Source organism: Cottoperca gobio, chromosome 15, assembly GCF_900634415.1.
Source record: "Cottoperca gobio chromosome 15, fCotGob3.1, whole genome shotgun sequence".
In the NCBI taxonomy this organism is placed as follows: domain Eukaryota; kingdom Metazoa; phylum Chordata; class Actinopteri; order Perciformes; family Bovichtidae; genus Cottoperca; species Cottoperca gobio.
The window spans coordinates 11,887,852-11,912,478 of record NC_041369.1 but is presented as its reverse complement, the minus strand read 5'-3'; the positions used below and the strand labels follow the sequence as shown (position 1 = coordinate 11,912,478).

The following is a 24,627-nucleotide window of genomic DNA, read 5'->3' as shown; positions in this document are numbered from 1 at the left end:
CCCCAGAGGCAGGCGACCTCGGGTGTGATCAGTTTTGACTCTGATCTTATCTGATGTTATCAGGATTAAAATTCAAATGTCAGCCATATACTTAGTTTGACACTGGAAGGTTAGATTTTCTGTTTGGGATGTGGGTGGTGAGAGTTTGTCAGAGGCTGTGGCATGGCTGAGCGACTTATATGCCAAGCACCCTGCTGCTCCTACAGTCAATTTAGTCAAGCAAAACCCTTTGTTTCTCAGAAGCGCAACGTGTGAAGCTTTTCTGTTGTGGCATAACTGTTAGAATATAGCCTTAAAACAGCTCTTTAACAACTATAAAAAAAGAAATTCATCATTAAACAATGTAAATATTTTGACCTGTTAATGCTGCTAGAGGAAAAGTCATGATGCCAATCTTATTGTAAGTTCCTTTGGACAAAAGCATCAGCTAAATGAACTGTAATGTAATGTAAAGTAATGTATATGAGATATTTGAGTGTGGACCAAGGTGTCTGACCGACCAACTAGAAACTAGAAATAAAAGAACTACAGCATGTTTTTACAGTCAAATACAGCAGGTTGTCCAGTATATTGCCTTAATGTATCCTGTTAATGAGATGTTCCAGTGTCTTAGGTGGAGACTATAACAGCTGTTTTTGTGTTTCAATACAGTATTCAACACAGTACAGAGCCCGCCACTGATTTGTCATTTCTTTCCCCATTGTTACAAAATTGCAGGACTATTATAAACTGAGTAGAAATACTCAGAAATGATCATTAGTGCCAGTCAGCATATGACCCTTCATCAAATCACATTTTGTTTTTATAGCTGTGGAGTTGTGTGATAGAAATAGGAAATTGATCTTACATGCGTATTATGTTATAAGGTTGCCTATGATGAAATGGAAAATTAGTGACCTCAGACAGGCAGCAAGCTATCTTATTACAATTTCTGGTAATGTGAGAACACATCAACACCCCGCTGTACAAGCAGAAGCTTGGCATTTTAAGAAAAATGTTGTTAAGAAAAGTTGCTTTGAGTCACATTGCTGAAATTACAGTTGTTGGGAATTAAGATCTTCTGAACTAAAAAGAGTCTTTTGGAATATTCAGCAAAGCGGCCAAGAGTTCTTCCCTGTTTATCTGACTCTATTGCTGGAGGAAGACGTTTCTGCCTTTTCAGCACAATTTAGTTTCATTAATCCCTTTACTTAAGAAGAGGCTCCCGTTTTACTAACTGCTTAGGGCTCTCATTCACCAACTGTTTGCAGATCAGCCTCTTTATAAAGCTGCTAAATCTACGCTGCATTGATCTGTGTGGAGTCGTTATTTGTAGCACTCACGTTCATCACACAGTAGACCTTGTCTTCCGTAGGGGCAAAGACATACGGCCTCCAATGGCGACTTTGGGATGCATGTGGCTCCGTGACCGCAGGGGTTGCGCTCGCAAGCGTTGAACTGGCACAGCCGGCCTGTATAGAGCGGGGGGCACTCACAGAACCAGACGTCAGCGTCACTAAACGTGTAGACATAGAGGGAGACATCATTAGGCCAGAGGTGAAAATGGACCATGACATTGCAGCAACATGCCCAGGCGCTTTAAAAGCTCACAGAGAGGCCTGCAACAGAACTCAAGGGGAGATACGTGATGAAACAACCTGTGATGAATGAAATGCATTAAAGAGCTGAAGAGATGTTAAGAGTAAATGTGTCCAGCATGATGGAATATTTATATGTGTGTATATATATATATATATTTATATATAAGATCTAGTGAAACACAAGTATTTCAGCGAATGTGTGTTTGAGGAAAATAAGAATCTTATTATGGAGTTATTCATCTTAGCAGCTGCTGCAGAGGCAGAAATGACTTCACATGTCTTTTGGTAAAGGTAAACACACACGCACCTTGAAAAATAACAGCAGAAAGCAGATATTAGTAGCATGTCAGAAAACGTATAACCAGAATTTTTACAACATTTGCTATGTCTTCTTTCCTCGATGCATGCACTTCCTGTCTCGGCATGAAGAGGACGGTGATCTAGCATGCAAAGTAATATCCAGACAGGGACTTTATAAAATGCACTAAGATGTGCACAACTTTGAAAGGTATATCATCAGATAGAGGAAGCATTGGTGGGGTTTCAAATCTATAAATTAATAATGTGTTTTGAGCAGCAGCACTGCAGGATGTATTTTGCTCTTAAGGAAACTGGCTTCTTGAAATGAAATATTTACATTCTGTGATCGGAGATCAGCATTGTTAGATATGACTGTATTGAAGTACAAAAGGATGTGGAATAATGCCGTAAACACTAGTGTATGATTATTAACAGGCTGCTAATGTCTATTTCGAGACATTTTAAGGAACTACACACTTTTGATGCCAATGACCGCTATTTTCAAAATAACAGCCACGGATGAAAATTGTCGTGCGTTGGAACAGAACAGACTTTGTTATTTGTATAAACTTTGACAACCTGCAAGAGGAAGAATCAAATATATACAAATAGAGCACCTCCTGGTGCAGTCGTCAACTTTTGATGCTTTGAGTGCTGCTAATTTGTCTCCTGCATTGTCAGTTAGTGTTTGTGTTTAAATGTTGGTGACACACAAACTGCGTGGGTTTTCCTCCAGATGCTCCGGTTTCCTCCAACAGTCTGAAAACATGCAGGTTAGGTAAATTGCTGGTAGGTGTGAATGTAAGCGTGAATATGTTTGTCTGTCTGCTGTGAGACTGCAACATATCTGGGGCTCCAATACTCCACCCTGCACAGGAGAAGATAGTGAAGAAAAAAGATCAGTGGGTAGATACATACAATTAAATAGTTTCTTAAAACTTGTAGCAAACTTTTTCAAAAGATGATTTCTTACATGCCAAATCATTTAAACATAAATTACTTTACAAAACAGATACTCTATATACCGTAACATTAGACAATTTTTGCAACTTTTGGATTGACTACCTTATTTCATGTGAAGGTAAGATATTCATGCTTTCTGTGCTCAATTTTAAACATGGCTCTCTGTGGAAACACTTCTATAAACTACTTTTGTGACTTAGTTGAGGATATAATTTACAATTTTCTTTTTTATTATATAAAATTTGATCATGTTTGTGAAACTCTTCCTTAACTACAAAAAGGCTAATGCTAGGGTTGTAGTAGCTCAGTCCATAGGGACTCGGCGTGCAAACAGGAGGGTTCAAGTCCCCAAACTGACCAAGTACAGAGTGTGCACTGGTACCTGGAGAGGTGCCAGGCTCCTAACACTAGGATGGGTTAAATGCAGAGTCTAAATTTAACTGAATGTGTGTGACGATTAAAAGTTGATTCGATTTCAATCTTCCATTTCGGTTGCAAAACGGGCTCGTAAAAACAAAAACAATCACACAATGCAATGCAACACTAATGGGCAAGCAACAGACATGAAGTTCTGCCTGCCGTTTGTTTGTTTGTCTTCGCAAGAGACGCACATATTTGCGTCCTCAATGAACAATTTTCATCCTCAAACGCATAGAAAAACAAAACTACGTGTAATACAAGCAGATAAACCATTAAAGATGAATTTTCATACGACATTCACACAAGCACTAAAGACAGGCAGCAGATATTTCTGGCTCCAAAAAGGTGTAGATAGAAGAGACGAAGACGCACAGTTGAAAACACTTGAGCGTTAATTGGCCTAATCAAAAAATGTGATGTGTGGGGTGACAGAAGGTTATTTTAATTTGGCTGAGGCAATCACTTTGATTATGTAATTGTTGAAATGTTTGCAGACTAATTTAAATATGTTAATCACAACCTCATGAAGTTGGTGCTCTCACGCCATTTAAGAACTGCACCACTGCAGCACACGGGCTGGATCAATTATTAAGGAAGACTACATTTTTAATCTAATGAGTACCTGATAAAATGATGAATAATTGACCGGTTAGCTTATGATATCCCTGTCAGCTAGAACAATAAGCTGTGCGGCCATATGCATTTCTCCCATTTCATCCCTTGTAAGTTATTTACAGAACACTTCTTTTCAAGTGCTTGTTGGTATGCAAATAGACTTCGTCAGAAAGGCCCTGATGAGGCTATGCTGCCATGGCAGTCTTCAGTTCTCGGGATGAAAGCGTTTAGCCCACTTCATCCTTTATTAAAATAAAAAAGACCACTGGGTTTAGCAGATATTATTTATAGCAAAGAAATGCTTTGGTACTGAAACGCCATTTGCTTTCCAGTTTTATAAACAGCCAATTGGACACCGTTACGCTAGAGACACTGTGATTCTCGGTGGGTGGGAGGGAAAATCTTTTGAAAGACGACTGTCTTCTCACTCAATTGTTTGTCATCTGAATTTCATTATGAGCAGAGGGATGAAGTAGAATTTACACATGGCATTCACCTGACTCACTCACGCTCCTGTTTTAGCAGACGGCTGTTCGATATTTTCCTGACCTCTTCCAGGCACCCTTGCAAACATTTATTTGGCGGCAAAGAAGGGTGATGTCTGTTAACAGAGTCCTTTGAAACACACTGCCATAGAAAAGCATACTTCAGATGATACTTGAAATAAAATCCTTATAGAAAGGAAGTACAAAGTGTAAGGGAACTTTTCTCAAGGGATCGGAAAATATTTCTAAAAGGTCCAACCTAGAACACACTGCACTCTGCAATACCTTTAAAGTATATTCACATGTTTAGACTCTACACAATGTGCCAGTGTGTTTAAACAAGGTATATTTCTTTATTTCTAAAAGCATGAAAAGGTAAAGACCTTAGCATACCTTACAGAACACTGTCCTTTAATAAACTGCTTTGCCTCCGTGTCTTAGAAATAAAGTTGTGCTACAACAATTCAACATTTCTTCACGCAGGTTCAGACAGACAAATTGATATGCGATGACAAAATGTATTTGCTTTAGACTCGAGTAAGACTCAATTTAATTAGGGTGAGATTTTCTCAAAAATATTTTCTCTGCCAACACAAAACCTGTCCACTACTTACACTGCACGCTGTGAAGTAGCTCTATCACTGGTCTTCTCTCGGACTTACAGACTAGCAGGCTGTCATCAGGACAAATGTTCAAACAACTTCTATGAAACAGACGTAGCATTAGCAACAAAATAAAATAAGACAACATGTTGAGCTGTATTGTTGTTGGAACTGAAACGGTGTTTAAAAGGTTGAAGGAGACAACAAAAAAAGCAGCTCAAACTATCACTGACAAAACAACGGGTATAGAGACAAACTGAAAAAGGAAAGGAAATACAGATATTAAGTGGAAAGTGGTGGGCACACTGAAGAGTGTCTTGTGCTGATTGAATAAAATAACATGATGTTTTTGTCTAGACTGCTGTGGAGATGACTAACACCTCACTGTAGACAGATTCTGCAGATCACAATATGTTCCACGAAGACCACATGCAGATGGGGGCTGGAAGAACACAAAAGTATTTCATGAATAATGTCTCCTAAACTTTCCAAAACTCAAACCACTGAAAAGAATATTAACAGGCTAATGCAAACACACACACAGAACACATGCATGAATGATCACATTGAATTATTTTGAGCCTCATGTTTGATTTAGTTACTTACTGTATATTGCAGTATAGAAATGTGATTTCTGCAGATAGCTGTATGACTGAATACATATCATTACAAGGTTAGGGGTTGTCTGAGGTCACAAAATTGATATTTAGCGTCTACTAATTTTGAGATATTCTTACAAACTCAAACTTGTTATCACTAATACAGTGTTACATACATTTCAAAACCAAACCTGAATCTGGATACCAGAACACCAACCTGTGATGCTGTAGAGATGCAGAGTTGTAACTGCAACTGTAACACATGCTCTTGTTTTAGGCCTTATACATCCAGATACACTTTATAATAAAGTATGGCTCGGCGTTTAACTTGATGACATGTTCCTTCATTATCAGCTGGGTAAGGAGGTCTAAAAGTACTGAGACTATACAGAAAATCATTCTGATTATTTTCAATTACCATTATTTCTATTCAGTACTGTCTGTATGAGACAGTGCAGTATGTTGACGGATACAATTTGAGTTTGAAGGCATCAGAATATCATATCTTTTAGACCCGATTCCAACTAAACTGTTTAAAGAAGTTTTAACCCTTAATTAACACCTCGTTATTAAATATGATCAACCTGCCTCTATTATCTGGCTACATACCACAATCCTTTAAAGTAGCTGTAATAAAACCACTTCTTAAAAAGCCTAGTCTTGATCCAGAGGTTTTAGCCATCTATAGGACTGATATCTAACCTTACCCTTTCTCGCTAAGATCCTTGAGAAAGCAGTTGCAAAACAGTTTTGTGATTTTTTACATAATAGTTTATTTGAGGTTTTTCAATCTGGATTTAGAGTTCATCATAGCACAGAGACGGCACTGGTGAAAGTTACCAATGACCTTCTATTGGCATCAGACAAAGGACTTGTCTCTGTTCTTGTCTTGTTAGACCTCAGTGCTGCTTTCGACACTGTTGATCATGACATTCTACTACAGAGACTGGAACATTGTGTTGACATAAAAGGAACCGCACTAAGCTGGTTCAAGTCCTATTTATCTGAGCGATCTCAATTTGTACGTGTTAACAATAAATCCTCCATGACAGCCAAAGTCAGTCTTGGAGTTCCGCAGGGTTCTGTACTTGGACCGATTCTATTCACCTTATATATTCTTCCTTTGAGCAATATTATAAGGAACCGCTCTATAAACTTTCATTGTTATGCGGATGATACCCAGTTATATCTATCAATTAAACCAGATGAAACCAATCAATTGGCTAAACTTCAAGCATGCCTTAAGGACATAAAAACTTGGATGTTAAACACAGACAAAACTGACGTTGGACCCCAAACGCCTCCGAAACGCATTTTCTAATGACATAGAAGCTCTGGATGGCATTAATTTGGCCTCCAGCACCACTGTAAGGAATCTTGGCGTCATCTTTGATCAGGATCTGTCTTTTAACTCCCACATAAAACAAATCTCGAGGACTGCCTTCTTTCATCTACGTAACATTGCAAAAATAAGACACGTCCTGTCTCAAAATGATGCAGAAAAACTAGTCCATGCATTTATTACTTCAAGGCTGGATTACTGCAACTCATTGTTATCAGGTTGTCCCAAAAAGTCACTTAAGACTCTTTAGTTGATCCAAAATGCAGCGGCACATGTATTGACAAGAACAAGGAAACGGGATCATATTACTCCTGTATTAGCTGCTCTGCATTGGCTCCCAGTAAAATACAGAATATAATTCAAAATCCTTCTCCTGACTTACAAAGCAATTAATGGTCAGGCTCCAGCATATCTTAAAGATCTCATAGTACCTTAAAAACCAACAAGAGCATTGCGCTCCAGGACTGCAGGGTTACTTGTAGTTCCTAGAGTCTCTAAGAGTACAATGGGAGCCAGAGCCTTCAGCTATCAAGCTCTTCTCCAGTGGAACCAGCTTCCAGTTGGTGTTCGGGAGGCAGACACACTCTCCACATTTAAGAGCAGGCTAAATACTTTCCTTTTTGATAAAGCTTATAGTTAGGGCTGGCTCAGGTTTGTCCTGGATCAGCCCCTAGTTATGCTGCTATAGGCTTAGACTGCCGGGGGACACCTCCCTGCTCTCCTCCTTCTCTTCCTCTCTCCTCCTCTCCCTCTCTCTTCTTCTCCCTCTCTATCTGTATGCATTTATGTGAATGTATGTTACTAACTCAGCATCCGGGGCATCATCCCGGAGTTTCTGTGTCTCATGTGGCAGGTTGCCATTGATAAAGTTTACGTCAGGATCAGGAATCGTGGCTGTGCCTGCTGCCCTGGTCCTGCTGGACACCGGGAAGCCTTTTTGACATTTTCCTGGATTCATCCATACTTTCTCTTTTTTCAACACAACATAATTTCTGTTAAATGTTGTATTTGTACTATGTTGTTTATCCTGTACACACGACATCTATTGCACGTATGTCCGTCCTGGGAGAGGGATCCCTCCTCAGTTGCTCTCCCTGAGGTTTCTTCCATTTTTCCCCCTTTAATTGTGGGGTTTCTTTTAGGGAGTTTGTCCTTGTGCGATGCGAGGACAGAGGGTTTCGTATGCTGTACAGTCTGTAAAGCACACTGAGACAAATGTGTAATTTGTGATATTGGGCTATATAAATAAATTTGATTTGATATTTGGAACCAGAAATGCATTGACCTGTATTTAGTTCTACTTTATTTGGCCTTATAGGTCAGGTCTAAAAGTAAAATCAAAAGCAGAAACATTTCCTGTTCCTGTATGTTTTCATGTGAGTCATGTGACATTTGTCCTCAAGTTATATATAATAATTATCAGCAACTTCTAAGTATGTCAAGGTTACACAGAAACTCATTTTTAGACAAGAAAATGTCTATGTATAAAAATAACCAATTTGGCAATTTTTTTAAGAAAAACATCACACAGTTGTTTTGAATGCACTCGTCCTCCAAATTTCAAAGACACAAATGCAATGAACTCTGTAATGAGCAGGTTTTCTCTTGAAATATTCTTCAGGGACTGCAATCGCACACAGGATGATAGCTATGTTTGTTTCTCATGGTGAATTAAAATAATTGTTTCTTGGACCTTGATTTGTTTCACAGGTACTTTGAAACTAGTATAGCTGGAACTCTGATTTAAGATAGAATTGGTTTGACTTTCTTTGTGAGAAACACTTGCAGGCAGTGAAATAGAGCAACGAGAGAATTCACTCCTAAGTGGAGGTGTGTGCCGCCGAAGCTGGACCATCACATAATAAGAAGGCACTGCAGCCAATTAGCAAGAAGTAGCACTGTCTACATGATTTCTGCTGTTTGTGTGTGTGTGTGTGTGTGTGTGTGTGTGTGTGTGTGTGTGTGTGTGTGTGTGTGTGTGTGTGTGTTTGTGTTGTGTGTGTGTGTGATACAGAGAGCATACTGTATGTCCATCCTCTTCTCAGTAACAAATGTGGATTTATTTATGCAATTTATTTTCTATTACTTTTATGAGGAGATACCATGAGGTCACATCCTGATGAAAAATGAAAGCAGCTATAATCAATATACGAACCGAAGGATTATTACCTGAATCTGTAGTTCCCCTCAGCATTTCAGCGTCTTTCAGCTCATTGTTTTGGTTGAATGGCCCGCAACTGTTCTCTTAAGTCTGACCACTGTCATCAACTATACACTACCTGCTCAACACCAAACAGCAGACAGACAAAATCCAAACGATTTGTTGGTGAATATGTTGGAGCATTTCGTAGCTAAAGAGCGGCACATTTGCTGCTAGAGAGCAATAAACATAACTAAAGGGAGAGTATTGGACTTGCGTCATCAGGTGGCCAAAAACATGACTCCAAATGAATACTCAAACAAAATATAAGCTAACAAGAAACTGAACATTGCTGGGTGAAATCTATCAATTCCTGGACTCCATGCTTTAAACACAAACACCCTCTATAGACGGCTACAGTGATGGGTAAATGCTACTCAAGTAAAAGTATTGTTATTTTATAATTATAAGTAAAAGTACTTGTAAAAATAAGAGTAAAAAAGTATCTTGTATATTAGGTTAAATGTATTACATCAATGCAATGCATTCAAACAGGTCCTCAACAGGTAATAACAACACATGTGAAGTGCAATTTAACTGTCATTAAAGTTCCATATCCATAACCAGACCAATGACAAAATATGTACCGTCAAGCAATGTTGAATCTCTTAAAACAAAACAACAAGAAAAAAACTTTGTTTCACTTATTGAATCCTCAAAGGAGAGGCTTTAATTATAAGGTTTCTTTTAGGAAGTTTTTCCTTGTGCGATGCGAGGGTCTAGGGACAGAGGGAGTCGTATCCTGTACAGTCTGTAAAGCACACTGAGACAAATGTATAATTTGTGATATTGGGCTATATAAATACATTTGATTTGACGCATTGTGTGTGTTTGTGGGGGGTCTATCTTATCTCTCACTGTCAGACAATCGCTCTTGTGCGTTTGAGCTCAGCTAAATATAAACAATATTTACAGCTAAATGTAACAGTAAACGTAGCGAGAAGTGTAAGAGTAGAAGTACATATTTAATTATATAATTTATTTAAGAGAAAAGCCTATTTCTGTATGTAGATTACACAGGGATTGTGCAGTTGTTAAATGTTTTCTCAAACTGTCTAATCAGGGGATAATGACATGTTGCATTTCATAACTACCTGTCTGACTGTATTGATGTAGGTGTTCATTTTCCTATGATAATTTTCCTATGATAATTCCTAAAAAAGACAGTTTGCAGAATCAAACCATTAAATTATAGCCATTTGGATTAAATGTTTATGAAGAATTGGTCAAAGTACAATATCGAGCAGTTTATTGCTCTCGCTCTTTCTCTCTAAAGTGGGGATTTTAGATCATTCCTATGCCGAAGTGAACAAAAGAACACATGAAAAGGCGCCAATATCACCTCAACTGAACCCACAATCAAAAATCCTTTCTCATCCTATTATACTGCGGCGGTGCAATCCAGGGCAACTACCAGAATGAAGAGAGCTCCAAGCACTCCTGGTGACCCCTACATGCTGTGTAGTTCAAGAGGATACTGCATTAACACGTATTCATCACACATATAATTGCAAGGTGCACTCTTTAGCACATGATAAGCCAATGTGAGCACGCCACCGGCTCTTAATTGGTATTCTTAGAGCCATTCGTATTCCAATATTCACAGTGCCCCTTTTCATTTCCTGTTTAATAACAGCAACTGTTAATTGACAGTGTCATAACACAATGAAGAAGACATTTAGAGAAGCTATTTTCAGGATTACCTCAGGTGAAAGAGCATCATATGTAGTTAATGCACACTTAAAAAGACAGGCAAAATTGCTGGTAAGTGGGGTGTGATGGCAGTCTGATGAGCTGTACGAGATAAAGATGAAGGAAGAACTGATCCTCACATATTTGGCATAGCACGAGGGACTAAGTTGGGCCCAGGGACTGCCTTTACTGGGCAATGAAAATACTTAAGATTTATAGAACGAAGTGGAGAGGAACAGTACATGACTTTATTCCTGTAAACTACTCAAGGAATCTTTCTTAACCTTCTTTAAGTAGACCATCTGAAAATGTAAATAACCGACCATGCATCATTACATAAATCTGTGAAAAACCCATGTAATGAAAGAATCATTGTATCAAAGTACTTATATCTGCCAATCTGTTTTTTTAGAAGTTATTTGAACTTAGTAGTTAACTTACAATGTAGAAACAGTGTGATATAAACAAACATTAAATATAAAAAATATCGTTAAAGGTTCAATGTGAAATTCTGAGCCACCTGCTCCAAAGACATAGGGGGCAGTGTTTCACCTCTAAACCGGGTCCATACAATGTCTAATGCTTATATTTTAGTTGTAGTAGTTTGGCAAGAATACCAAAATTCGACCAAACTGCTGAAACTCCTCAAGCCGGTAAAAAACACTGCTGTCTTATAATCTTCACGTGGAGCTGATCCATTTCTTTACTGGGCACTAATGTTAACCGGGGGCTGTAGTCTATGTAACGTTATGTTAGTTTATTTATTGGACTAAATCCAAATTGGCACAAACTAGAAAATGACCCTCATATTTGTCTCATCTTCCCGATGGCGGCGCAGCCAGGAGAGCAGCCCGCAGGGGGAGGAGAGAGGTTGGCACTCGGCCCCAGTCAGCGGCCGAAGAGACTTGAGTTCAGCCAGAACAAGCCCCATCGCCAGCAGTCACAGGGGCAGCAACAGGGAGTGGTGGAGCCGGTGCTGTGGCTGAACTCAAGCTAACTGCTAACTGAAGCTCGAGTCAGGCAGCTGTACTTCTTCTCCCTCTGCACCGGCAGACTGGAGCTACAGTGACTCACTATCGCCTCTAGTGGAACAAGTGGTATTACAAGACTGGACGGAGCGCAGCTAGTCAGTTAGCATGCTAATTTACACAACACATAGAGGTCTTTGACATAATGTCAACACTGTAACCTCTTCCCATTCTGTTGATAATGTTAGTTTAATGTTTAATATGTTAAGTTTAAATTCTACAATATCTTACACATTGAAGCTTTAAATGATTTAAATCATGATTTTTATTAGACGCTTAAGGGCTGAAAAGCTAAATAAATTACTGTTATCATCTTTTACATTTGTATGGTGTATGTGTTAGCAATCAGTTGCTTACTTACACATTCAGCAGACACGTAGAACAGTAGCATTCATTTGTAGCGTCCACCTAATGAATGCACGTCCTCGTTTTAGCTCTCCACCAACTTGTGAAGGACATTTCTGGGAGTTTTTCCATACATGTACCCATCTGATCCATTAATATGTTTTACATTAAGTTTCTCTTCAGCCAGATAAGTAACTGCTGTGGGACATTTTCGCAAGATGGTTCGTTATCTGTATTAAAATTTCACCATTTGCTACAATTAACAAACAATTTATATAGATTTTCCCAGCTCAATAATTAATAGTGCACATTTAGCCTAGAGTAGGCCTACATTGAAATTAGTCCAATGTAGATAAGATAAGTTTGACAACTGAACAGTTCTATATTAAGAAATAGTTGGTGCTGGGGAGAGGAGCTGTTGCCAAAACTGTCATTTCCCCAACTGGCTGACTGGGTTAGTTTGTGCTCAAAGCTCCAATTGCAGAGCCACAACTCCATTCATGTTTTTAGAGATTGGGAAACAATTTAAATTGGAATCCGGCTCTGACAGTCCTTCTTCATATTGAGTCACATGGGAATGAGGAAACAGCAGCTCTAATGTGAACATGTAATGACCCTGTCACTCATATTACTGTACATCCCCTCCCCCCCCCCCCAAGACCTTTATTGTTTCTAACATAATCATATCCAGTAAACACACATTTCCTTGTATGGCACATGCATGTATGCAACAACTCAGCTGCAGTTCGCCTCATTTATGGGGTAATGTCTTGCCTGTTATGCATTATTATTACAGGGAAAATCCATTAGAGAATCAGTATTTTATACTCTTAATGGCTTTCAAGTTAAAAGGTAGTTTAATATTGTGTCATTAGTGTAAAAGGTGACCTAGTACCTCACACATGTTCCTCCGTTACGACAGGGAAGGTGTTGGCAGACCGGCGGGTCACAATTCTTGATGTTTCTTCCTCTCACTGCCTCACCCACCAGGTAAATCTCCTTTGAGTTTACCTGAAGTTCCCCGATACATCCAATGAATCTCCTCCCTCCCTTTACACTCCCATCATGCATCTCCCAGTGGGACGAAATATCTCCGAGAAATATGGGTCCAAAGGTTCCCTGCAAAACAAATGGTAGAAAGCCATCAGTGTTATCGTTTAGTAAATCATAAACAATCCCTTCACGTACGAGCTGTGCGGCTAAAAACAGGCTCTCGATATCAGTGTGCGTGCATATATTAACATTATTATTACATTAACAGGACCTTACGATATATTAAGATCAACAAGAAAGATTAACACGATCAATTTATGTTGCTCTGCAGCTTAATGCGGTTTGATCATGACCTAGACATGAAACTGGAGTTATAATCGTTTCCCTTTTCAGTCCCGCTTACATCATATGATAATACACATCCTGATACAATGCCAGACAGGTAAAATAACAAAACAATGCTGCAAGCTTTCTTTGATCTGCAAGGTAATTGGGAAGAATGGATGTAGATCAATTCTGCGAACTTGCAGCTTATCATACCATAACGGTCAATTTAACAAGTAAGGCATAATTGTGTCTACTACCAAAGCAGAGCTGCACAAAATAAAAAAGAATTAAGCACAATAAGGTTTCATATTAGCACTAAATTAAATAGATTTCTTTTGCAGCGGTGACCTCTGGATGTTCTAATGAATATTGAATACTACTTTGTATTTAGAAGGTTTACATAACACTTTTCATTCATACACCATGCATGATGATTAATTTATGAAAGACAAATCAACATTTATCCAAGCTTCATTACACATTTCTGCAAATGATATAACATGACAGTGGACTTCAAAATAAAAATCTCCCCTGAGTTAAAGTGATTTTCTCTTTAATGTATGAACAGTTTTATAGTATATAGAATAAATGTCTTTCCTTCATGAATTTAATTTCTATAATAATAAGATCACAAGGACTGACCTAGCCATTTATTATTATATATAATATATTATATCAGTAGAAACTAAGACCTTTTCCTGCTCACATGGTTCACTTCATTCCAAAGATGTACAGCTACTTCCACCTTAAGTTCATGTCCAAAATAATGTGGATACATTTTTCCCACCTAAAATAATAAAATGCAAAAACATGTTATCTCTTATTTTGACAGCTGTCAACATCTCTGGAAGATGAGTACTGATCGTTATCCATGTTTAACATGGATACTTGTATCAAATCTGGTCATGGCAAAAATTAGTCCTGGTTTTCATATAAAAGGTTGTTAATTTAATACCTTACTTTAAATAATGCAGACCTCTCATGTCATGTATTCAAATGTTCTGTATCTAACACACATGTTTATAACTTTATGTCAGAAATTACAGGTACATCGTGTGTACATTTTCAAAACTACGCTGATGATATCCAAATGTATATGCCTTACAATATAGGATAACAAGCCTTCATACAGAATACAACACTGACCCTGTGAACGTATTAAATTACACTGAATCTTACATTTTTTATTTCATATAAACTGTTATGAAATCTGAGTCATCCGAATTTATAGGACTTTGAAGTCCCTCAAATGTAACATTCATCATGAGGAAATCTGTTGGACAGCTGCAGTGGGTATAATAATTTGGGATGTTGAATTAACGCAAGCTCTTCAATGACAAAACTGCTGCATATTTTAAAGCCTATAAAAAGACACGGACGACTGGGGTTCACAGGAACGTGTATGTAATGTCATCGCAAAGTTAAGAGCCCTAAAACTATCTTAAACAAAGCTGAAGATTCAAATAAAATAAGCAGCTGTGGCTCGATACTTTTACAATGGGTTGACTCGTATTTTACGTGATACAACCAGCCATGAGCCAGTGGAGCTGCGTGGCGACGACGAGCTGATATGGAACATCTTTATGATGCCTTCAAGTGTGTTTACCATGTTTATGAGAAGAGTCCATTTAATAAACCCACTGATGTAATATTCATGACTTTGTAAGTGGACTCGCAGCACTGAGTTCACGGGTGCCATATGATGATTGTTGAGTTCTATTTGAAGGCAGGACAAGTCAACGTATTATACACATGTGGTTCTAGTTTACATGAGCAACTTAGTCACACTGAAAAACAAAAGGCACCACATGTTGTTCAGTAAATTGTAAATAAGCACCACAATCATGATTTATGACTTTCAAAGCAAGATAGTCAGTATATTCATATTAGTGTAGGTCTTGAACTCTTACACTGGCAATCTGTGAGAATTACAACATATTATGATTTTGACTTTACTGCTGTATGTTGGCTTTCAGTCTAAATTGCCAAGAATAACACCGGCTATGACTTTTTGATTACCTAGAATTTGCCATATAGCAACGTATTTTGGTAATGGTTTTGAGTTGTGCTGCACTAACATCTGCTGAACAATTTTGCACATTTCTACACAAAATGACCACTTCTAAATACGGCACTGCTCTTCCATTTTAAATTCAGATATATCATTTTATTGTATTTTTTGTCTATTCTATTATTTTATCTCTTGATCATATTTTCTATATTATCTTTTCATTATAACCCACTCATTCAGTATAACTTTAAAACATGGTAATACATTAGTCTTAATGTTAAAAGTGAAATAGGAACCAACGTGCAATATAATTGTACCAAAGATATTTGTGTCACGAATGTGTTGTTAACGAAAAAGAAAGAAGAAATGAAACATCCTGGCATCTCAAATTAGAAAGCCATAAATCACATTGAGGGAGGATGAGGACGCATGTGGAGCCTGTGGGAAGGTTGAGTCCCTCTCTCCGTCTTTGAAAGTGAATAAAAAAATTATTAATTTAATAACAAATATAGGTGTTGTTAATCAAATTAATGAGCCAGAGTGAAAAGACCAGCCTGTGATTAACAAGTGAGAGCTAGCTTAGTGCTTTTTACATGCCGCCATTAAGGAAATGATTTGCCAAGTGTGATCATCTTGGCAAATAATGTAACAGGTGCACATGTTTTTAATGGGAGCTCCCGCTCTCCGTTAATAAAGCAACTGCTGTTACTTAAAAACAGTGTGCTCAGCTGGCTTTGATAACACATGCTTGATCTTCTCATGATGTTACTGTCATGAGTCCTATAAGTGATTAAAGCACAAATAAATGATCATACAAAGATTTAACTGTACATCTACATGCAGCAGCTAAGTGTTTCAGCTCATATAAGCCAGCTGACACTATTTACAGTTTACTTTGAAATGCTTTTCTACTAGTGATGATATACAGATATGGAAGCCCAGGGAGAAGCGAGAAAAATAATTGGATGATCCATTTTCTGAATTTGATCTACTTTGCTTTCTCTCCTGTGTTTTTGACTTAAGAAAAGGTGAAACAAAAGGTTTTTGAAAGGATAATCTTTTGAAGTTCCTCCCTCTTCTATGAGCTGGGAAAGGATCATTTTTTACTTCTTTTTGTTTGTCGTCTCATCTGTGAATACTGTAATAGTATATAGTAATAATAGTCATTTCGGCCACAAGTTGCTGAAATGTTATAGTAAATCACATTAGACGATAGCATCAATGTTTTCTTTCAGGTGAGTTTTAATTTCTCCATGCACTCTGAACACAAGGTACATATATTGTGTGTTAGCAAGTTATGTAACATTACTGTCATGTCGCTCTTTGGACTAGAAAGGTATTTTAATCGGCGCTAATCTGGCGCAATTAAAAATGATTTGGAAGAAAAAGTGAACGCTTTAGTGCTATTTAGAGCATGGGTGGTGGTGCACTTCAGCCTCTTGTGGCTGAAATTAGTATTACAACAACAAACACGTGTCAAAGGTTAATTATAATTCACCTGCCCAAACATTTTTTTTGACCCGTTCTTAAGTCTTTCCAGGAAAGACACTAATTTAGGGCTTCCATATATACCGAATATCAGTAACAATACCAAAAAAAGTACTTTTTAGTACGTTGAACATACTCAAAAGTAGTAGCAGTAGGCACAATTAGGATTGAAATCATAAAGTGTCTAATAACTAAAGCGTATACACTAAATGTAGTAAGTGTGCTGCATTCTAAAGGCTACTAAATAATGAGCTTTAGATCATCGATGATCAGCTTTAAGACCAAAAGATTAAGGGTCAAGGTGTGCCGAAGCAGAGGGCTCCAGAATGCAGCGTTGACCAGCTTTTGTCGGAGCGTAACATCTGGAAATGTGCTCTGGTGGCCAAAGAAATACATGCAAGTGCACACAAATGCATAACTATAAGTTTCCCTTACTATCCATGAGGAGAGATAAAACTTTAAAAAGGGAAATTAAAATCCTTCCAACTATTATCATAAAATGCTGAGTATTGGCACCCAACAAGCTTTTAAACTCATGTTTCTATTTCTGAGGCTGGAATTGCTGGATTATTTTCATGATTATTTTCATGATTATTTTCATGATAATTTAATATATAAAAAATCCTGAAGCAAAACCGCAGGGCTGTTTTCTGTCTGAACATCCACTTCATTTACACTTAAAAGAACAAAATATATTTACCCGATTCATAAAAGTTAGAGAATAGAATAGATAGAAATATAGAAAAATCTATAACTATGATGGGTCTACAAATAGTTTAAAAAATGTATTGACATTCATGAACAGAGCGGTGGTCCTCTGTGAAAACATACTGTATGTGAATATATTACATCAGATGTATTTTTATTTGATTGTTTACTCATGGATGCGTAGGTCACGCATGACAAATAATACCATTTTTAATTAACATGTTAATATATGTAAAGTGTAAAAAGAAGGCGACGCCAGACACATGAATATGGGTTAGAATTGCAAAGGTAAGTAAGACGTTGTAACAAAGGGTTGACTTGACTGCAGGCAGGTCAGGTTACCTCTGACACGGGGTCTGACACGTTCTCCTGGAGACGCTGAGCCGTGCCATTATCGGCAGCTATTTCAATCATACAGGAACCTCCTCGTTTGCCGACAGGCAGATTGTATCTGTTGAGAGAGAAAGGAGGTAGACCAGGGTTTGAAATATCTGACACTCAAAATAAATCCAGCAAAGCATGGAACATATTCTGATGGAGAGGCAAACAGAGCAGCCACAGCAATAAAGCTGCTAATGTGACCATTGAGACTATACTGTAAAAACATATAACTACGTATTCATTACACATTATTTTCTGAGAAACTTTATGCACTGGTGGATTGGGTTGGAAGCAATGGTGCGTTTGTATCCAACACCACTGCCCAAAAACCCAGGAGACAACAAAAATAGAGAATGTCTTCCACAGCTGGATTTAAATATACGTCCAGGGACATGTTTCTGCTCAGTGCTGCGGCGATATTCTTTGAGTTGGTCCTCAGCAGATATGAAATTCACATAACAATGCCTTTTAATACACTACAGATAAACCATAGAATAGAATAACCCGTTGAAATGACATGATCACACACTGCATGATACGCATTCCTATTTCAAATAAAACAAATACAACAACAACAATCACATTAAAGACACAAATTATCCTGCAAAAAACATTATCGTGAGTGAAAGTGCTCATTATGTCATTCAGGATTAATTAATAATAAAAACGAGGGCACAAACTAGATATACATTATAAACCTAATGAGTAGGAAGACAATTTTATCATTTGACCCTCTGTGTCTCTCTGGGGAAATATACAATTGCACAAGTCATTAATGTTGCAGCCACAATGTTAAGTAGCTGGTCTACTTGTGTCATATTCCAGCTTTGGCAAAGTCAAGTGATTGCCTCTCACCAATTCATCATTGGCTTCATAGCGACAATATACAATAGCAGTCTCTTTACAGGGCTGTTCATTATGCAAAAGGTGGTCCACTCTGTGCCACGCGCATAAACACGATTCTGAGAAGGAGTAAAAAGGAGTAATGATGCACTTTTGTTCCTTAGGCTTATCACTGTTTTCCTGTGAACATGTAATACTTCTATCTGCCGATCTGATTCTGCTAAATTCATTCGTACCATTGTTGACGAGACAAAACCCTCAGATGTCTGCTCTAATGACCAGATGGAAACAATCAGGGCACTCGCCCTTCTGCTAATTTGAAACAGCCTTCCAGGACGCCTCCCTGAGGCAATCACATGGATGCAAGTTCAGGTAGGACTAATTACAGGTATGGAAATCTCAAGAGCTATTTTGTACACACTGAAACATTAAGGCACTTTTAAAACTGTGAACGTGAAATACAACCTGACGTCAATCTTTCTGAGGTCATTCTCAGTGAGGGATTTCAGAAAACAACATTGCCCCAACTGTTTATTCTCGAGTCACAAGAATATAACAAGATCCTGATGAAAAGATTCAAATGATCCCATGTTGCAATCCATGTCTTATGGACTGTTAGTGAGGTATGAAACATCACAACATCGTTATTAAAACTCCATCTTGCTGAGGGCATTTGAGTTACATTCTAGTGTTTACTACAGTAGCTTTTTATTTGGCCTGCTAATGCTGCGAAGACTATCCCTATGAGACACAGAGAGCATGCTCACTAAGCAAACAGGATGATGCTACTTGATGAGCTCTCGTGAGCACATTGAATGCTCCACCGGGCTGATTTACATTGGTATTGCTCTAAGGCAAAGATGACTATTTATAAAGATGACTACTTTACTTGGTCTACTAGCTACATAGCTAGGAATATGCCCCACAGCCCCTCATCATAATCATCACCATCACACACACAGACATACAAACACAAAAACACAATGGATTATATTTCAAAACAAACATAAGAGTGAATCAGAAGAAAAAGAGTCCGGGGTTTGTCTAACGCAGAGATGAAACACTGTATAGTTTCTTATTGCGGCTCCCTGTGCACCATTCAGTGCCGGGTCTCATAGGACCAACAATAGCAAATTCCCAACTTTTAGGTAAACAAACAAAAAACGTATGAATATTTCATTTTCTCTAGACACATAAAACCACAATATGGCTGTGATCATTTCTAGTTACTCAATCATCATTTATGCATTTCTTCATCTGGCTAATGCTCTAATCATAAGTGATTTGTCATCTCTAACATCCTCATTTAGACTGAGTCTGGGGTGTGACTAATTCAGTGCAACTGCATTACTGCAACTTTCCCGAGGATCACCACTGAAATATCACCTGCAATGTTAAGGGACCTTGCAAATATTTTCAGAACAGCACCTTTACACAGAGGTATTTGTTAAACCTGATGGCAGGTGTTTGCCTTTACAATCTTACTTGAACGTGCCTCCTTCACAGTCCCCTGCAGAAAATTAATAATGAGGGAGGATCATCATTAAAATATTACTATTGCATAAAACATCTGAAAGTATTGGCAACAGATGGCAGTAAAACATCATGCACTGCGCTGGTGCCCTTGCAACAGCTTCCACTGGCTAGAAGAGCAAGATGCAACTTTATTTTATTTTGAATGGCTTATTATCCTAATCAGATTTCTTAGAAAAAGCACAATGATAATGTGGAACATGTGAGTGGTGAATTTATAATTTGCAAGTCATTTAGTATCAAGAGTCGTTCAGTTCTGCAGCTGGAGACTGCGCTCGGTAGTTTTTCATACCTGTGAGCGGATATAATGTAAATGGGTCACGGAGATTACACACTGTATACGAAGAAGATGAGCACCAAATGTTACTTTGATATTCCTTTTAACTCAACATGCAGTAGAAGTATACTTCAGATATAGAGAAGGAAAAAAACCCATATGGTTCATTATCATGCATTATTATCACAGCGCAGCACCTACTGCACAAGAGTCAGGAGGGATCTGTTTGTTGGCTTTAGTGCAACAAGCCCTGTATCGGACCATAATCTACACCTACATTGACTGAAATGCCTGCTCTGGCTCTGGTGCAGTGACTTTCTCACACGCAGCACTGCAGCATTTGCTGCATAATTTGTGCTGTGACTGGCAAGCCTCAATTAATTTGGGTAGCCTGTGTTCTATCATTATATCTCTGGCAATACAATTAGACAGCACACAGCAAGCCTCTTGGCATGGAGGCTTCACAAAAGAAATTCCAAGTGAGCAGGCAGAGCTGCTGGTTGCTTCTTCAATGAATCTTTTATGGGACTACTTGTCAATACAACGCTGAATGCTAGGTGATTGATAAACATACACTGCCTCAGATTTGTCATTGTGTCAAGAGGACGTGGATTTAAAAACAGACCGCTCAAATTTAAGAACTCACTTTTCACCCAGTTGCACATATGGCATGGCACTTCCCCAAAATAAATGTTGTTTCCTCATTACTCTTCCAGCGATTAAAACCCAGTGGGAAAAGATGGGTTCTGTCCACTGCTGTGTAGTTCAGAAAATTAATCAATGGCTGTTTACTAATTACTTTTCCAAATTGCAAAGAAATTACTTTACCCATTACTCAGATACAAACTAATTACAGCAGCAATTACTTTAATTGTTTGTTACCTATTAAGCCTATAGACATGCTCATATGTGAACCAACATGCAACGCAGATATATGGACACTAAGCAGCCCTCTTAGTTCTTTATAAGCAAACATGTTATTGGGCGAGGTGAACTGTTGTTTCTGACCTGAACAGAACATGAACTCACGCTGAGTTTATTACGTTTCTGTGACGTTTATTCACACAACTCAGATGTTCTGAAATCTATTTTGACATTTCTTCTCGCAGCACTCGTCACCTTCCTTCCTTACAGCAGCTGTTGCTAGGCAACATTATACACCAACATGTGCATTTTTCATTGAAACAATATTCAAGTCAGTTAATAGACTATTAAAAAAGACTATCTAATGCTGTCAAATTGAAACATTAGTGTTATATTATGTTAAAGTGAAAAGTAACAGTGACAGCAACATATTACTTATTATTTATTAATGCGTTACCCACAACACAGTGGTTTAATATTTTAGATGTCCTGTCCTGTGTGTGGACTTTAGCTTTTAAAGCAAGAAGATTTGAGACTTGAGGCTGGGTGACTCAAAAATGTGTAACCAAAGGGAAAACATTGGTTACAAACTTTTAAGGAGACAGATCCCACTGTAAAAACCCAATCACCCGGAACTAGTATTACCAGGGGACCTCATTTAGAAATCCCCCCCCCCCCAGGTCTGTGTTTCATGCGGTTTCAAGTTTTTACATTATCCCCGGATCTAGACTCTGCGTAACATCTGCATGTATAAAAACTATTACACTATATCATATTTATAGTTAATATTATAAATATTATAATATTATATAGGCTTATTTATGTGTATATAATATTTACTAAGACCTCTTGCTCCGGTGCTCGTGCAAAAGGGTCTCCATGCTTTGTTGTGAGATGAGCCTACTAAATTTGTACCCAAAATGTTGTCAAAACTCTCATTTATAATTGCAAACGCAGCCTCCAGAATTCTCAACCGGGAAAGAGGCAGAAAATAGACGCGTAGAAAAAAAGAAACCTTGCAAAAAAAACTAAAAACGACCCCAAATCACAGAGATTCTGATTTGCACATGACCAATATTATCACATGACCTATGTGTTTGGCAAAATATGGTTGGTAATTTGCGGTGGAATTTATACTTTGTCTTTTTTTTTTTAATTACGGACATGGTTGATTTGAACTGGATATGGATCACAGACGGCCTCCACAATTATTACTATTACTAAAGGTCCCCAGGTAATACTAGTCCCATGAGAATAGGCTTTAAGAGTGGGATTGAAAATCTTTGATGGTTTTAGAGGAATTTTACAGTACTTGTACATATAATAAGGTCCTTCACATACAAAGATGTAGGGCAGCTTAAAAGGGACATTCCACCAATTATACACATGAAGATCAGCCTACTTCACAAGGAGTGGTTCCCAGGTGTTTCAGTAATGTCTCCTTTGAGAAAAGAACTGTGATGTTGTAAGCAATTGAGTTGCATTTTAGGAATTTCAATTAAAGTCAGACCTATAAAAAAGACATGCAACAATACTCTATCCAATCAGAAAATAAGCAAACAGGCGAGGTATTTTGGATCCTTTGCTTCCTGTGTTCAAGCATTACATTGACATTTCCACAGCATCCAATGAAATTCAGAAAACTGGGCGAAATCTGCAGTTGGCCAGGTATTTATGCACGGCTCCCGCTGAAGCAAAAATATTTAATGTTTTTCAAACAGAAATAATATGAAAGTCTATAAAGACATGACATGAACATCGAAAACCCATGAGTTTCTAGACACAAAACCCTCCGTCATAAAAAAGAATATTCCTGGTAAGTCAGCGCCATACTTGAGACACCACTCCCGTTCCTTTGACTGAAGAGGAAGAAAAGCGCCCACAAAAGAGGCATAAATTTGAATAATCAAATCCGCCTGGGAAGAAATGTGATGCTGCAGAATGCTATGTGTCATCCTCGTTGATCTTTGACTGTGTGAGGAGAAAAATTACTCCAACAGTGAATGCTAAGCACAATGGGATACAACCAATAATTTACACACCTTCGCAAATGACCGGGGGAGCATTTTTGGAGTCTCAAACTTTAATCATAGTAGTATTGCACCGAACATCCCCAAAGGAAAACTTACTGACATCAAAAAACCCAGCCAACAACAAACGCGTCCTCCCTAAATGAAAAATGACACAGCCTCCCCCTTGAACACTTCTTTCAAATTACATGGCATCACAGGGCATTTCAGTTTTGGCCTTTTGTCTTTCTAACTTCACAGTCTATAATGGAGTGATACAAATAGGTTGAAGAATTCATTGTAAAATGAATGAAATGGAATATTTCCAGAAACAGAAAACATACTTTGAAGTCACCAGGTTACGTTTTGAGTGTTTCACCTCTACCATCAATCTGCCTATTGAATAACACAATGCACCGTAACACCACTACATTCACATCATTTGCATAACTATTGATAGAGGGCGTGAATAAATATGAGCTATAATATCCTACTTCCTTTAAACAAACTGTTTCTACATGGACTACAGTTTTAGACTTAGATTAAAACGCAAGCTCTTCTCTTCGCTTATTTTCCCCACAAGGTCTACCCACCTAGTATGTTTCACCTACAGTATATGGCAGCCTGTTTGGATCGTTCTGACCATTTTAGCGCAAGCTTGTTCTACAAAAGCGGTTCCACAAAAGGAAAATGTGATTCATTCAATTATGTTTACTGTCAGAACAGGCTGATAAACTGCAGATAAAATATTCACAATGTCTTTCACCCCTTTGTTGGAGATGATTAGTGAGATGCAGCGCTGTAAGACTGATGAACAGCGCTCCTCTGTGGCTCAGGAGAACTGTAAATGTAACGGCCTCGTTTAAAAAACAAAACAAAATTCCTTCACAGCATTTAAAGCTGACTTTTGGAACATATATATTTTCAAATCTATTGACATATATAACCTGAATTACTGGAGCTGAAACACTGTTGAGCTAAAACAGTGGAGCAGCAGCAACAGCTGTGTAGACCACCCACTA

General features: G+C 38.1%; 1 protein-coding gene across 1 annotated transcript in view; it reads right to left on the bottom strand.

Moving 5' to 3' along the window:
- Nucleotides 1-24,627, bottom strand: part of eys (eyes shut homolog) — a 150,420-nt gene that overhangs the window by 10,748 nt on the left and 115,045 nt on the right. The window contains 3 exon segments of the mRNA XM_029449390.1: nucleotides 1,323-1,495; nucleotides 13,067-13,290; nucleotides 18,041-18,149. Of these exon segments, the coding sequence (XP_029305250.1) occupies nucleotides 1,323-1,495; nucleotides 13,067-13,290; nucleotides 18,041-18,149 (506 nt within the window).